The sequence below is a fragment of the Hyaloscypha bicolor genome (genome assembly GCF_002865645.1).
Source record: "Hyaloscypha bicolor E unplaced genomic scaffold K444scaffold_165, whole genome shotgun sequence".
NCBI classification, from domain to species: Eukaryota; Fungi; Ascomycota; class Leotiomycetes; order Helotiales; family Hyaloscyphaceae; genus Hyaloscypha; species Hyaloscypha bicolor.
This window is the reverse complement of record NW_020194667.1, coordinates 191,868-207,759: the sequence shown is the minus strand read 5'-3', so window position 1 is coordinate 207,759 and position 15,892 is coordinate 191,868. Positions and strand designations below refer to the sequence as shown.

At 40.2% G+C, this 15,892-nt stretch overlaps 4 protein-coding genes across 4 annotated transcripts; 3 read left to right on the top strand and 1 right to left on the bottom strand.

The window, feature by feature from the left end:
• Positions 1-225: 225 nt before the first annotated feature.
• Positions 226-1,283, top strand: K444DRAFT_619406 (uncharacterized protein). The gene is made up of 2 exons (XM_024881509.1): positions 226-565; positions 624-1,283. The coding sequence occupies exons 1-2, from the start codon at positions 262-264 to the stop codon at positions 1,052-1,054; spliced, it is 735 nt and encodes a 244-aa protein (XP_024729599.1). The 5' UTR covers positions 226-261; the 3' UTR covers positions 1,055-1,283.
• Positions 1,284-7,467: 6,184 nt separating this feature from the next.
• Positions 7,468-8,538, top strand: K444DRAFT_489013 (HET-domain-containing protein; the record flags this gene model as incomplete). The annotated part of the gene is made up of 2 exons (XM_024873176.1): positions 7,468-8,295; positions 8,365-8,538. Coding segments are annotated over 2 exons (1,002 nt in total), but the record flags the coding sequence as incomplete, so codon positions are not given.
• Positions 8,539-11,976: 3,438 nt separating this feature from the next.
• Positions 11,977-14,349, top strand: K444DRAFT_656140 (glycoside hydrolase family 20 protein; the record flags this gene model as incomplete). The annotated part of the gene is made up of 4 exons (XM_024886063.1): positions 11,977-12,105; positions 12,153-12,631; positions 12,680-14,038; positions 14,083-14,349. The coding sequence occupies exons 1-4, from the start codon at positions 12,051-12,053 to the stop codon at positions 14,347-14,349; spliced, it is 2,160 nt and encodes a 719-aa protein (XP_024729597.1). The 5' UTR covers positions 11,977-12,050.
• On the bottom strand, positions 14,330-15,084 carry K444DRAFT_619404 (putative GNAT family acetyltransferase). The gene has a single exon (XM_024881508.1). It carries the CDS (start codon positions 15,020-15,022, stop codon positions 14,459-14,461), a length of 564 nt encoding a protein of 187 aa, XP_024729596.1. The 5' UTR covers positions 15,023-15,084; the 3' UTR covers positions 14,330-14,458.
• Between the last annotated feature and the right edge of the window lie 808 nt (positions 15,085-15,892).

The window sequence follows — 15,892 nt, the reverse complement described above, 5'->3', positions numbered from 1 at the left end:
ACAAGGAAACCTATATGCAGAGTTTATCCAGACCAAAGGGGAGGTACACAAAACACTAAGCGAATTTATTACGATTACATAATGTCGTATTAAGAGGTCCCGCTAAGTTAGCCGTAACTTATATTCAAATTGCTTACTAATGCTTTCGAATCATTGGCGAGATTAGCGAAAGTAGCTGAAGATTCTCGAATGCATGTTCAATTCTTCCTTCTTCTAAGGCATCAAAAAACCCTGACTCGATTTTAGCCTCCCTAGAAAACCATGCCATTTCAAATTACTCCTATCCTTATTGCGTTTTTATGTCATCTCTTAGCAGCGGATGCATCTCCGCCTTGCTATTGGTCGGATGGGACCCTTGCGCCATCAACCATCCAACCATGCAACTCCAATCTCCCCGAGGGTTCCTATAGCGCCTGTTGCTCACTCGGACGTACTCCTCCAGACGTCTGCTTCAGCAGCGGACTCTGCTTAACGGGTAATTCTTACACCTCTAACGGCTTGATTTTCGCGAATGGATGTACGGATCCCACTGGCAAGGACCCTAGTTGCCAGCAATACTGTACAAGTGAGTTGGAGCTAGGTTCTACCAGCTTTACATGATAGGCTGAGTCCAAATGGAACAGATCGCTCGACTGAATTCTATATCCTCGATCCATGCGAAGATGGTCGGTGGTGCTGCCAAACGGATGGCGCTTTGTCAAGCTGCTGCAAGAACGGGCAAGGATCATTCACGCTGCTACCTGGGACAATTATGTTTCCTTCTGCAGCTACATCAGGTGGACAATCTCCCACGCAAATAACCACCTCCACACAAATCATCAGCACATGTTCAAGCTCGCCACTACCTTCACAGTGCCCTCAGGATAAAAGCACCATCGTGGGTGCTTCTGTCGGCGCCACTTTAGGCAGCGCATTTGTGGCATCCCTTCTAGCTATTTGGTTCATATTATGGCGCCAACGTAGGCACCAGTTACAAGCACAATTCCCCATTAGTGTCGCACCACAAGGAGCCTTAGGCCCCGCAGAGATGGACTCTGTCCCTGGTAAAGCATGACAATCTTCATTGACACAGAGATCACACCCTCCCGAAATCGACGGGCGGCAGATCATCGGGAATATTCCCGCTCTAACGTGAACATCATGAGGGGTGTGACTTTAGTTGAGGTTAACATGTGCTAGTCTGGCTTTGAAGTTGTCAACTTCAAGAATATGAAATGCTTCTCCTTGATGGAAACCGTTAGAACTTTATTATGGAATTCCTTTGGGCATTTGTTCTATTCGTGTCATGTTCAGTATTTAGTTCTCTAATTACTGCCTAGTATTTTCCACCTAAATACTCCGTTGATACCACAGTTATGCAATCAAGCAAGTGTCCACTTTTAAAGTTGACAAGTTGTGAAAGTTCGGAGCGATTTGTGAATGACATACAGTGCTGCCAGTTTATCTCGGCCGATTGGGTAAATAATTCTATCGATTTGCTATTAGAATTAGACGCTGGCGCTGATCTGGTGTTCGCTCTGACGGGTCACGCGTGCAGTTTAGGGCCTGTTTCGCACGGGCTCACGCAAGTTAGATACCGGATATTAGTAATATCGAACTCTAGCGTTTAATGCTCGATATTGAACGCTGGTATCGGTATAATTTAGACCCGTTTCTCAAGTCGTAGATACTTAGTATCCACTTGTAATTACGGGGTATATAAACTAATCTCCGCTAGCCTATTAAGCCTCTTCTTCAGCCCCCTAATCTCCCCCTTCTAATTAAAACCTCTTGATTTATTAATCGCTTCCTTCTTTTATAATTATTAAACTTAATTTAACCATGGTATATATACGGAAAACTACGAATACGAAAGCCCCAAATACTGTGACGGCTGGTGTCACATGGTTGGTTTCAGCCAAAGGGGTTGGTTTCAGCTAAGGTTCCAAGCTATGGTTCAAACCAAGCTCGCTTCCAAAGCTCGGCGTTTCAGTAGTCTTGGTCATTCCTACTTATCCACTGCCACACCTCACTCCTGTCCTCCTTAGCTTTAAATTCTTAAGACATTGGAAATCATTGATCTTTGAGCCTCGTTCCATTGCTCTGTTCCTGCCGTCACAAATACCGTCGAACTAACTAGCTTCTCCATAATCTGGCCAGATGAACTAGAGACTATACTAATTAATATTATGCGACGTTATATCGAGGGAGGGAAGCTAGCAGATAACATCTTCAAAAAGATCGATTTTATATCTATGGTAATGGAATTATAGCCCGTTTATATCTCCCTTAATATTAGTCCTGCTACTAATATTATTACCGGTTCGCAGATTAAAGGAAAGATCGAATAGGTACGTACTTTCCTGGTTCTATAATATTTTACTAATAAATCATATATCTAGTTCAAGAAGAAATACAAGCTATGGTTCGCACTCAAGGCTTTGACTAGTTTTGGATAGAAAGAAAAGCTATAATTAATATAGGCTAAAAAGAAATACTGGGATAATTTTCTATTAGATCTAAAAAATAAAACAGATTATACCTGGTTTCGGAATTATATATATCACTGGGTACCCGATATTAAAGAGCTTTTAGGACCCCGATTAGCTACTAGTAAATATACTTATACTATTTAATTTGCGAGAACTACGGCTTCCCTTACCGCAAAATCAAACCAAAGATTACCTGTTCTACCTGAGAACGAACCGACTATAGAAGACTTCCTTAATAAAGACAGTATTCTCTAAAGGAACTACTATCCAGAAGATATACTTCTTCCAGGTAACGAAGATTATAATAAAGCAAATAATCTATTTAGTAATACTTATAATATACCGAAACTATTATTATCTTTATTATTAATACCTATACTAAGTTAACTCATGCAAGCTAGTATATTCAAGTATTCCCGCCCTCAGGGACTAGAAAAGAGAGCTTCTGGCAAGAGAGTAAAGGTTTCTATAAATACTAGTCTTTCTAGAATAACTATACAAATTACGAATATAATAGGAGAAATACTAGCCTAGAGAAAAGAGGAATTTAACTTGAGATGCCCTAAATATTAATATATAATAGATATTATCTATAAGATATATTAAGACTTAGTTAATAAACTTAATTTCAGGTTATAAATAAGTTTTCCGAGCTTTATTAAGAAAGGTATTCCTTAGTTATATAAAAGCTTTATATCTACTTATACTAGGTATATTCTTAATACTTAGGTTAGCCCTATAGGATATAATTTAATTAAGAATATATTAAAAGAATATTAGAGATAAGTTATTTATATTATTTAGAAGAAAAAAAAGAATAAGAAAATATAAAAATAAGGTAATTAGAGTAAAAAATATATTCTACTTACTAGTCTTATAGAAGCTTTTATAGCTAGAGATAGTAATAGCAAATATAATAGAAGTTCAGGTACTAGTAATATCCCTAAAAAATCGGATAACGGGAAGAATTAGAGGCTTTGGCTATATCTTTTCTTTTAGTTATATTCTTTTTTCTAGTTTTTATAAATAGTAATAAGAATATTTTCCCTTAATTAGATACTTTTGGGAATATATAATTATATAGTAATTTAAGAGATTAATAATATATTCTCTATTTTAAGCCTAATATTAGCTATATAAAATATAAATTTACTTAGATAAGAATTTTTTTATAATTACTAATTAAAATAATATAAATTTTAGTATATTTAAATACGCTTTACTTATTCTTTCTAATACTAAAATTATTAATAAAACTAATTATTAGTAATTAAATTAAAAATCTCAACTTAATATAGGCTATTTATAATACCCTGAAAATTAGGGGCTCTAGTATATAGAAGCCTAAAGCAAAGTTAATTAAGGTTTAAATAATACTCTCTAATTAGTACAAAAGCTCCTATAAGTACTATACTACTTTTATAAATTAATAATACCATATTAAATTACCTTATATAATAGCTTAATTTCAAGACCTTTTTTTAAAACTAAGTTTTCTCAATAACTATTACTATAACTATAGCCTAAATTATACTAAAAGATAGCCCCGAAGCCAGGCTATAATACTATTAAAAAAACTAGTTTAATTTTTTTTAAGGCTACTAGTAAATTTTGGGCCAAAAATAAATATTAGGGGCTCTTATATAATACTAAATTAAAAATCAGAATAAAGTCCAAAATACTTATAAAATAGTTTAAATAAAAGCCCTATATAAAAATAATAAATAGCTATAATATATTTCAAACCTATATAGAAATAGTAGTAAAGTTATAAAGTATTCTTTCTAATAAAATAATCCTATATTACCCTGCGGCTAATAGCGATTTTAACTAGTTTATTCCCTAGAATATACTTGCTATTACTTAAATATGTTTTAAGTAATCTAGTTACGAAAAGCATTTATTCCTTAACTTATAATTAGTAAAGCTTCTTTCTTATTAGCTATTTCTGGCTTATTAATCTCGCTATTTCTATTCTCGAATATATTATCTACTATAATACTATACTAATAAATATAATTATATAAGGCATAAATAGTAAAGATAATATATGTTTATATTAATAAATTATACTCTATATTTATTTTTAGGAAAGGAAAGTATTACTTTAGAATACTAAAGATATACTTAATCTCATTTCTTAATATTAAGTACTATAAATTAAAGAGCTCTTAATATATCTTAGGAACTTCTCTAATAATAATAACTTCTCGTAAATAGTACCTTATTCTTCTAAATAGGGTAAGAATAGTTCTAGTATTAATATATCCTATATTACTAAGATAAAATCTACTATTAGAAATACGGAAGCTATCTCTTATAATAGTATCTTATAGTACTCTCTAATTATTTATAGAGCCCTCCTATCCAGGATATATAAAAGTAAACTATAAATTAAATAAATAAGTAATAAGTATATTATAAGAAAGATAATTATAGTAATTCCTTAAAAAAGCTTATACTTTAATACCTAGATATATATTAATATAAGTTCTATTAAGGGCACTAATATAATTATTAAAATAAGGCAAGAATTAAGGGTCTTATATAATTCGAGGATATATCTCTATAGCTAAATTAGGTTATTTTACTATATACTCGAATAGTAGATTTAGAGCTATAAGTACTTTATAGAAGATCCTATTTATTATATTATTAGAAATATAATAATAAAATTATTCCTATAATAAATACCTTAATACTATTACTCTTAATTTTAAGAACTTCTCTTATATATTATAATTTAATATAGGCTATCTAATAATATATATAAAAATATATATCTTCTCTTTAATAAAGATATATTTAGATAAGTATAATTCGGTATTCTCTTGGCAGAATATAATTAATTCCCTAAAAATTATAATTAGTATATATAATTACTCTTAATACCGGTATAAATAGTTATAATTAAGGAGGTTTAGGGTCTTATAGTAATCTTTCCAGGGAAAGGTTTATATTAGAATCTTATTATAGTAGGTTATTTTCTAGTATTTAATATTATTAAGTATAATTTATATAATAATTAAGTTAAATTTATAATTAAACTCGTCCCAGAATAATATAGTTATAGTATAGGAAGATATAATTAAATATTAAATACGGATATAGGATAGAAAACCCCCTAAAAAGTAGGGTTTAAGGTATATATAATAGCCTAAGGCCGAGCATTTAACTCTCAGTATTTTCAGAATAACCTACTAGAGGTCATTCTGAAAATACTGAGATTAGTATAGGGGCAGATACTGGTATTTAAATACTAGTATTTAACTCCAGTTTCCAAAAAAATGCGAAACGCGAATATTCATAATATTAGGATACTAGTATTACGATATCGGCGATATCCGAATACTCGAAGGGTGCGAAACAGGCCCTTAGCCTCACGTCAGCCACACGCTTTGCAAATGATTACATAATTGAAATTACAGCGTAAATATTGTCGGACGTGCGGGGTTATTTCGCACTAACCAAAATAGTCACTCGCTTTGATCCGAGGTACTGACCCGCGTGGCGATCTTGCATGAATCTGGACGCCACAGCAGCCACAAGGCTCATGACAATTGGTAGCCATAGTAGCGAGGTCCTAAAGCTCGGGTATGACCTTTATATAAGTATTAGGAGTGATAAGAGCTCAATGGTGGAGCTGTGGTGAAGGAACTCTATTTTGCGATAAACAGAGACATTCCACAAACCAGGCGCGAGGGCGATAATGCAAGGGTAATTTTCTGGTGGGAGGGGTTAGAATATTCAGGGGCAGCTATGGAACACGACTTATATAAAAATTTGGGACACATCGATATGTGTAGAGAGTTTGACATGTTTAAAGTCAAAGTACCTATCATTTTTTCCGGCACGTAGGGTTTTCCGCCACGCAGGGATGGACGTTACGAGGATTGCGGGTTACTTTAGTCGAGTAGCAGCCTGGGTTTCTAACCTTAGGCTACTATTTCCAATCCGCCCAGTGCATGTGACCTTACCTGAACTATCCCTTCGTCCGCTGAGACATTGCCTGATCTGGTATATTGCTGCCTAAGGTATCTACTTAGTGGCAACGGCTGTAAGACCTTCTCAGCCGTAGGAAACAGTCTCGTCCTTAATAGACAGTTACGACCGTAAGGTACGGCCGTATAGGAACTTAGCAGTCTATATATATATATATATAAAGTCTATAGGCTCCAATTAGTAGTAGTGTGGTTAAGATAAATTGAGAATCACCTTTCCAAGTCATACCGAGCCTTCCACGTGACCTAATTATCGACAGCCCGTTTAGTTAGGGTAGCTGAGAACAGTACTAAGTTAACATAGCTTATTATTAATAGACGTGCTAATAGCTCTTATCTAGCCCACTTACTGTACGAAATGGATGCATGGTTGTGGAGTTATTGTGGATTTATCCAGTATCATGGAGTCTGTATAAAGTTAGTGTGCGCGCCAGAAAATGGTGCGGCGGCTAAAATATGGGGTGCTGAACGCAGATCGCAACTCACAGTATGGTGATTCCTTCCATCTCCAAGTTGCCTCTAAAGCATTCCACCCTCGAATAGAAAATTTCATCGACAAAGTATACCAGAGTCGGTAGGAAGACACAATGGCGCGACAACTCCTGTGCCAGATCTGCACTGAGGCTACTGTAAAGCGCTACCCTGAATATTCTCTTAGCCAAACCGGTTACAGCCTTGGATCATCAAAGGACATCAAACTCCGAATCTCAACACCATATTGTGCGCTCTGTAAGATTGTGCACAGCAAGATTTGCGGCTCGGAAAGCATTGTGACACTTAGACCCAGCTTGGACCTCTCTGACGAGAACGATGAAAGAGCGTCACTACGGAAAGGATGGCACCTTGAGATCTTGTGCACTCAGCACAATCATGGTAGCATCAGAATTGCCACGAATGAACAATTCCTCTGGACTCGCTACAAACGCCTTATCAATCTAGATGATATGAGTTCCAAGGCCTGGGAGGATGGAAATCCGCGGCTGATCAATTATCCACTTATTCTTTCCTGGCTTCGTGACTGCGAAGTCGGACATACAAGTACCTGTAACCCGAATACTGACCAAAGATATAAATCTTACGTTGACATAATCTTGATCGATGTCCTCGAACTAAGGTTAGTTCGAGCTCGTTCAGATTGGAAATACTTGGCCTTGAGTTATGTCTGGGGCGGTGTCGCTATACTGCAGGCTATGATCGAAAACATTGCAACTTTGGAGCGGCAATCATCCCTTCTGGGACTTCAAGAAAAAATCCCCAAAACAATTCGGGACGCCATGGAAATGACAAAGGCTTTGAAAGAACGATACCTGTGGTGTAATGTTCTATACATAATCCAAGATGACGCGGAGCAGAAATACGACCAGATAGCACATATGGATGTCATTTATAGACATGCAAGCCTTACAATAGCAGCACTTTCTAGTATCAATGCGAATTCTGGCCTTCCCGGAATCAGTCGCGAGTTTACTGGGCCGGAGAGATGTCTAGGAGGTACCGAAAATATGTTGCTCATTCCCCAACCACTGAATTTGGATGCCATAGATCCACTGCCTTATGAGAGACGTGCCTGGACCCTTCAAGAGAGAATCTTTTCAAAACGTAGGATCTATTTCACGGAACAGAACATCTTTCTATCCTGTAGTAGGGGAGTGTCCGCTGAGAACGATGCTGGACGAGTTGTGAGATTTCGGGACTCCTGGGAGCCGTTGAATAAATCCGAGGCGATTGAGGGGCTCGCAGCCTATGTCAGAATAGTTAATACTTATACTAGGAGGGACTTGTCATATCAAAGTGACATACTTAATGCGTTTCATGGTCTCGGCGTTCGATTGGAAGAGTCCTGTAGCTTCTTCAAATTCAAACCAAAGGACCCACCTGAACTCATGGATCAGATCCCTATGGAAAACTTTCGAACCCGATTCACGAACGGACTGCCTGAAAATCCTTTCGATTTCTCCCTTTTATGGGCTCCTGAAAGGATCTTGCATCGTCGATCTGGCTCATCTGAGTCTGAAGAATTTTTCCCCAGTTGGTCTTGGGCTGGTTGGATTGGGCCGGTGACGTATCACATGAAGTGGCTCAACGATTTGCAGACAATACGGTGGTTTCAATCATTCGAAGTGAGAATATACATAATTTCTATAGAAATTTCCGGCGGTGCTTTGAGAGCAATTGAACGAGATACACGATTTGTCACTGCCACGAACGATATGGAGATTAGTTTTGAGGGAGCTATGTCTGCGGTAACAATAGAACGTCTTCTCTTCACGCCGACAATGTTGCCTGATACGCTCCATTTTATCGCCTTCACAGTCGAAGCTACAAAATTTTCTATCCTGGAGGATTTTATTTATGAGATTCCGAGTCACGTTGAGAATATTCAAGGTACTGATTGTGATACTGGCGGACACAAAGAATCCCGTGGAGATGTGGCTGGCATCCTTTTCAACGCAGCCACGTCAGAGAAAGACACTTCTACTATGAAAAGGTTTTGGGTCTTGCTCTCTAGCACTAGCAGCTCTTCTTATAGCAAGGAACTACTAAAGGACTTGCCCAAATCTGCATTAGGAGGGGAAAACGACAGAGCAAAGAACCAAATTGCGAATGTGTTGTTAGTTGAATGGAAAGGTCCGGTTGCAGAACGCCTTGCCATTGGGTTGATCGGTGCCAAGGCATGGCAGAGAGCTGGTCCTACTAAGAGATACATAAAGCTGCGCTAAGAGAGATATTCTGGAATTCAATCTTCATTACTGGACTGCATTATCTCGTAAAGATATAATGCTTTAGTAAAGTTAGCAGTGAGCTTAAAGTAACGTGTGACATACTATGGAGGAAGTCTATTATAAATTCGGTGGTCGAATGGTAGACTGAAGTACGACGATCGCGCCGCGCCCATTTACGGATCATTGAGTAACCCATTCTTGACCTCGGAACCACAGCGAACGGAGCGCTGCATCTTGGTATTGTCCTGCGCCTAATTCAGACCTCAATGCACAAAATCAAAATTCTTAACTTAACTTGAATTAAATGAATGTATTGCTGATCTACTACTTAACGACTCATTGTGTAAGTTATTCCCGTGCCGCAAATCCAAACGTGATTGCTTTGCCTTGCACGGCTGTGAAGCAGAGTCGGCCTACTAGCGTAGCCCTGTAGCTATCATTGGCGCTTGTAATAAGAACGATACGACCCAAGCTTACAGTCCACCATCCTTCATATCAACCTCGATTGGTTCGATGCCTACTTGTTCCACACGATCAAGAAGGATTTCCAGTAAGCCGTTTGCTGCAGGCTTTACATGTAACGATTGGAGGTGTGAGCCACTGTAAATATCCGCGACCCACTGCTCAATAGCTGAACCACAAGGGCCTGTGCCTTTCCCTCCGCTTTTGTTCTAATCAGGAAGAAAAATTCACGACTTGGATCACGGCCGAACGCTTTGTAAAATCCTAGGCTTGACCATTCGAAAAAGGAGTCAAGGAATTGGCAGCGCAACTACCCCCTTGAAGCAACGAAATCTGGTGTCTTAGTCAACGGTAGACAATGGCATTATATTGAAGGAACTCAAGGAATCAAGTGATGTATATAAAGAAGTGAAAGAACCTGGAAGGCATTACTGAAAGGACCCTGTCCAGATCAAAGAGTAATTCATTCTTTCTCTAGCTAGAATACAATTATCTAGTGTCATAAATATCCTTTCTAAGTTCTTTTAAAAGAAGGACGGTCTCTGTGCTGATCTGTATATTCTTGACTATTCCGAATCCTTTCGAAGTCCTAAACAAACTTTAATAGATACAACTATGATTATATCAAGTTTGTTTAAAGTAAGAGAGAGAATAGACAAGTCGTAGAGTACTTACTATATAATAGTAACAACCCTGTGAAATCCCGCTCAAAATTCCTCAGCCTCATGCTCTAAGAAATATATACATTGCCTGCCAGGCTTTAATACAGTATGGGAATCTCAAAAGAGACTAAATTCTAGACCAGGGTCAGCGGGAGGCGCTCGTCAGTAATTCCATCTCTTAAACTTAGGGGAAAGCGAATCTCAAAATCTTTGGGCTACGTTCCAACTGACGATGCTCTCTGGATTAATGCGACAACCCACAACATTTCGAAGATGCTAGAACACATTAGCTAGATATAGTCTTCGAACGTATCATTTTCCTTACTTACTTTGTCGTCAAGAGTATTTAGTGTGCCAAAGTCCAATCCTTCTTCTGTCTTGAACAGGAATTTCTTCTGTGCAATCTCATCGACTCGTTTTCCGTAAGAGCCTGTTTGGATCTCCCGGAGATTATCGCCAAAACTTAACAAAAATGATATGATAGGGCCCTAGTCTATATCCAGCCTGATTAGAGATCAAATGCGTGAGTGAGTAATAGATACTGTTCAAGGGCTACTGTGGCGGGGTCACGTGTGTCACGTGGTCTTGGCACTTGGATGTCTGCTACGCTGGCACTACTGTAGCTCATTAGGCCAATACAACTTATTTACCTCCGTCCTTAAAGCTACGATATGCCTCTTTATCCCCTTTATACTGCTCAAATTTCTCAGGCGAGTTCGGGTAAGGAGGGGGTGAGCCGAGGGTGATTAGCGCCTGAGTAGAAGCGGCGAGCTTACTAACCGACCGTGGGACCAAAGAAAAAAAAGTTGTGTTCAACTACCACAGTATTCGTACACCTGCCTTCATTCTTAATAGTATTGCTTTGATTTTAATTATTCAATTTCGACTGCGAGTTCTCATAATTCTCACATATCCGGACACTGTAAATGCCACTCTCCCAGTGAGCAATGTTAGGTATTAGTAAAAGCGTTTCCTCCAACTCTATACATGCAATATTAATATATAATTGATGCCTCAACCCATACTAAATATGCAGGATAAGTACATAATTGTCCTAATCCATATTATAATCATACAAAGAAATAGCTAACTCCGATAATTTGCCTCAGAAATACCGCAATTCGCCGCTTCCCTGTTAACCTCCTTTACTACCTTTTTTCGCTTGCATCTGCTACTGGTATTGCTGGTATTGCTATTGGACAAGTTGCTGGGGAGTCTGGCACTGCTTTTACAATGGTGGAAAATCCTTGTATATAATTTAATACTTGTTTTTCTTTCTCCATAGTACTAATTAAGGACTATTTAAATATAAACCTTTTATAAAATTTGGATTAGTAATAGCTCTTTAAATTAAAGAAGTTAATAATTTCACATTTTATAGTCTAAAATCTAACTTAAGATTTTTAAAGAGCTTAGGTAGCTAATTACAAGTCGTTAATACCCCTGCCATAATCGACACCCCTAATCGATACCCGGGGGGGAGGGGTCGTTTTAGTTTCTCCCCTACTTCCCCACTTTTATTGATCATCGCCCAGTGCGGATCAGCGATAACAGCAACGTTACTTTGCTGGGTACTGGTATCTTCAGAATAATTAAATTAACTTTCGGACTTTGATCCGAGTCTTGGACGAGATGACGGCTGTTCGTAGGGCTATAAGTTTTCATGATATAACTTGAGACTGTCAAGCCGAGATCCTCGCGTTGTATGATTTAGCCGGGGGACATTCAATCATGAGAATCGCATTCGCTATCACAGCGGTGAGTCTCTTCTTCCCTCTGGGAACATGTGAGTCTACCTTCGCCAGAACAAAATCCTTGTCTGACGGAATACAGCTGCGAGATGGCTTGGAATTCCCACAGTACCCTTCGTTGAATCAGACCCGAAAGAAACTTTCTCCCTCAGGCAATTGAAATACATCATAGTGGATACAAAGTACCAGAACACCGTTGATACTGAAGGAGAAACGCTCATTCCTCCCTCGTTGAGGAGCTTTGCCTCTACCTTCAGCGATGACCTCTTCTCCTCCCTCGATCTGAAAGTCCCGGCGAGGGCCGGCGAAGCTGCTTTGCCGAATTCAATTTTCATGACGATTGGGAATTCAAGTCATTACTTGGATGCTGCCGGAAGACCAACTTCGGAAGGGTATTCTATCAATATTACGGAGGATGGAATTGTGATCACGGGGGCAAGCCCGCTGGGTGCATTCTGGGGAACGCGCTCGATTTTACAGCAAGGTGTATTGAGTAATGGCATGCAATTGAGCTCGGGAAGTGCGATTGATGCATCTGGATGGGGGGTTCGGGGAACTTTTGTAAGTGTTTCCCCGTTTGGCGGATCTAAATGCTGACCCTTCCTACAGCTCGATGTGGGGCGACATTATTACCCACCAGAGTTCTTGATTGAAATGTGTTCATATTTGTCATTTTTCAAGCAGAACACCTTCCACCTTCACCTCAGCGATAGCCCTGGTCTGAACCCAGCCCTCACATATGAAGAAAAGTTGGACTTCTATTCTGCGTTTCGACTCAACTCGCCAGACCCTGCCGTTGAAGATCTCAACAAGCGCGCAAATGAATCATACTCTCAATCCGATTTTGAGGATATCCAGCAATCATGTGCAAGTAGAGGTGTCACTATCATACCTGAGATCGAAGCACCTGGGCATGCTCTTGTCATCAACCAGTGGAAACCCGAACTGGCTCTTGATACGGACTTCACGCTGCTGAACATATCCCATCCAGGGACCATCCCAACTATGGAAACTATTTGGGGTACTCTTCTGCCTTGGTTCCATTCGAAGACCGTTCATCTTGGTGCAGACGAATACTCAAGCTCAGAAATAGCCGACTACAATCTCTACGTCAATACCATGCATACCTATATTGGCCAAAACTTTGACAAAAAAGTTCGCATTTGGGGAACCTTTCCACCCTCAAAAATCGTCAATGAGATGAATATCAATCACAATGTCTCAATCCAGCACTGGGAATACTTCGAGGCAAACCCCTACTTCGACTTCATGAAAAACGGCTACCACGTTCTCAATACCGACGACCAATTCTACATTGTCGCCAAATGGTCAGGCAGCTATCCTCAAAAACTCAACATAAGCCTTATCTTCCATGGCGCACCAGATGGCGGTCCCACAGCACCGTATATCTTCGACAAATCCAACGCAAGCAACAATCCACCACATGATAGCCCATATGTTCTCGGCCAGATGCCAGCACTGTGGAACGATTTTGGTCCAAATAGTACCTCAGTTATTGAGGCTTATTATGCTCTACGTGAAGGTCTTCCAGCACTCGGTGACAAACAATGGGGAGGTGACCTTCTCATGCACGAATATTTCTCCATCTTTGAGACTCTACATGCCGCGATTCCAGGACAGCATCTCGACCGGAGAATTGATTCGAGAACCAACACAATCTTGTCTTACGATTTCTCGAGCACAGGGACAGTTTACGATAAGTCTGGAAATGGGTGCGATGGCACAATCAAGCGAGATTGCAGTGTGGCAGACTCGGTTCTCACGTTGAGAATGGGATGCTCGGTCACTACTCCTTTGACGTCGAAAGGGAGGAATTACACACTCGCATTCTCCGTCAGACCAACTTCTTCAGTACCCGGCACTCTCTTCTCAGGCTCCGCATCCTCCCTCCTTACAGGAAACGGGAGCATCAGTAATGTGATGCTCATTACAGGCGGGAATGCATATGTTCTCAACTACACTCTCCCTCTCCACGTCTGGACGCACGTTAGTCTAATCGCATTGACAACGCAACATATCTCTCCGTCACGCCTTCTACCACGAGTGAGGAAAGAGTACTTGAGTTCACGGCTACGATTGGAGATTACTCGAATAGCTTTATTTGGAATAATCCGATGGCTATTGAAGCGCCTGTGGCGGTTATTGGTGGAGATAATTTTCAGGGAGAGATGAAGAAGGTCACATTGGTAGATGGAGCGGATGCGAAGTATGTTGAATTTGTAAAGAAGTTGGTTATTGGCGTCGCGCCGTATGAATGACGATACGAAAGGCGAACGGAAACGTGAATTTCGAGGGCTCATTTGTCGAGCTGTTTGAGTTCTGATAGCTACTTTCTGGTGTGAATAGATAACAAAGAGGGAATCCCTCCTAAGGATCACGATTTCCTTTCCCCTTCCTCATCAACACCGCCAATCCTTGCCCACTCCCATCCTCTCCCTTCTTGCTTTCAAGAAGTTCCATCCCTAGAATCCTTTCGTAGAAAGGGACCGCTCTTTTCCAATCACCTGCCAACAGCATACTCCGTCTCAAGTTCGGCATTGACTCAATAACCTCTTGGACGCACTCCATCAACCAAGTCCCTAATCCCTTTCCTTGATATGCAGGATCGATGTAGACATCAGTCAAGTAGACGAAGGTCGTGAAATCGGTAACGCAGCGTGCGAGGCCTAGGAAATTATCTGTCGATTCTGCCTCATGAGAGTGGGAATGAGTGGGTGTTCCTGGTTCGGTGGAGAATAAGCCGAAGCAGAGCGAACTTTGCAGCATCCGTTGCATGACCTCTTCCGGTAAAGGGGTTGCCCAATAGACATCCTTGGATGCGAAAAATGTGTTGAGTTTGGCGATTGGAATTAGGGATGGGTCGGTGGAAATGAGGTAGCTGTCTCGTGACCATGTTTGGTGGTGATGTTTGAGGGATATGGAGGAGGCCATTTTCAGGGTTCCATGCAGGTGAGCCCTTTGTTTAAGAGCGCGATGGAGCACTTCAATGAAGGTCTGAGTTCGGGCATTGGGGTCCAGCTTTCCAAGTGCCTCCGAAACCGGCTGCCGTGCTACGGAATACTTAAGGCTCTGCTGCAGAATGGGTTGTCCACGTGACCACGAACCGTCATGCTGGCCGCAGCTTGTTGTTGCCTTATACTATGCGATAAAAGGGGCTCTGGCTGAAACTCGGAGCTTGGGAGTCTATTGGGGGTACATCTAAAGACACTGAACCTATTGGCCCTGGCCGTAGCTGTCTGGTCTTGGCAAAACCAAACCTCGCTTAAGAAAAGGGGTGTACTCGATGGGGAACAAAGTAAGGCCGATAAACGAAAGCACTGCAATTTTAGTGCCTTAGAGAAGGATCGAGCCCAGGTACCCCACACCTATTTTGCAAGAAGCATCTTTTTAATCTTTTCCGCCGATTCCTCGTCCACTACGGTATTCCAGCTCTTTCATTTGGAGAGTCTATTGTAGTCCTAAAATCCCGACAAACGTCTGGGAATTCAAAAGCCAAACCAAAGAGCAAAGCACTTCTTCCGGAGCGTTGAACTGCCATGTGAGAAAGTTCAAATAGCACCGCGAAATCGCGATATGAGCTATTGGAAGATACCTGCAAGTGGCACTTGGCGAGGCTGAGGGAGTTGACAGTTCAATCCTCAGACATGAATAGTAGCGCGCATCCTAGAGTGAGGTATCAGCCAAGCTTTTTGCTTCAATATGGAGAAGAGCCAGTTCCAGATTGAAGAGGATCTCAGTGTACCATCACATCTGGTAAGACTTACATCAAAGGGATACGCAACAATCCTAGTCTCGAGATTC

Coding starts and splice junctions, on each gene's coding strand:
- K444DRAFT_619406 (XM_024881509.1), top strand. CDS start 262: ATGCCATTTCAAATTACTCCTATCCTTATTGCGTTTTTATGTCATCTC. Junction 566..623: donor TTGCCAGCAATACTGTACAA/GTGAGTTGGAGC, acceptor CAAATGGAACAG/ATCGCTCGACTGAATTCTAT.
- K444DRAFT_619404 (XM_024881508.1), bottom strand. CDS start 15,022: ATGGCCTCCTCCATATCCCTCAAACATCACCACCAAACATGGTCACGA.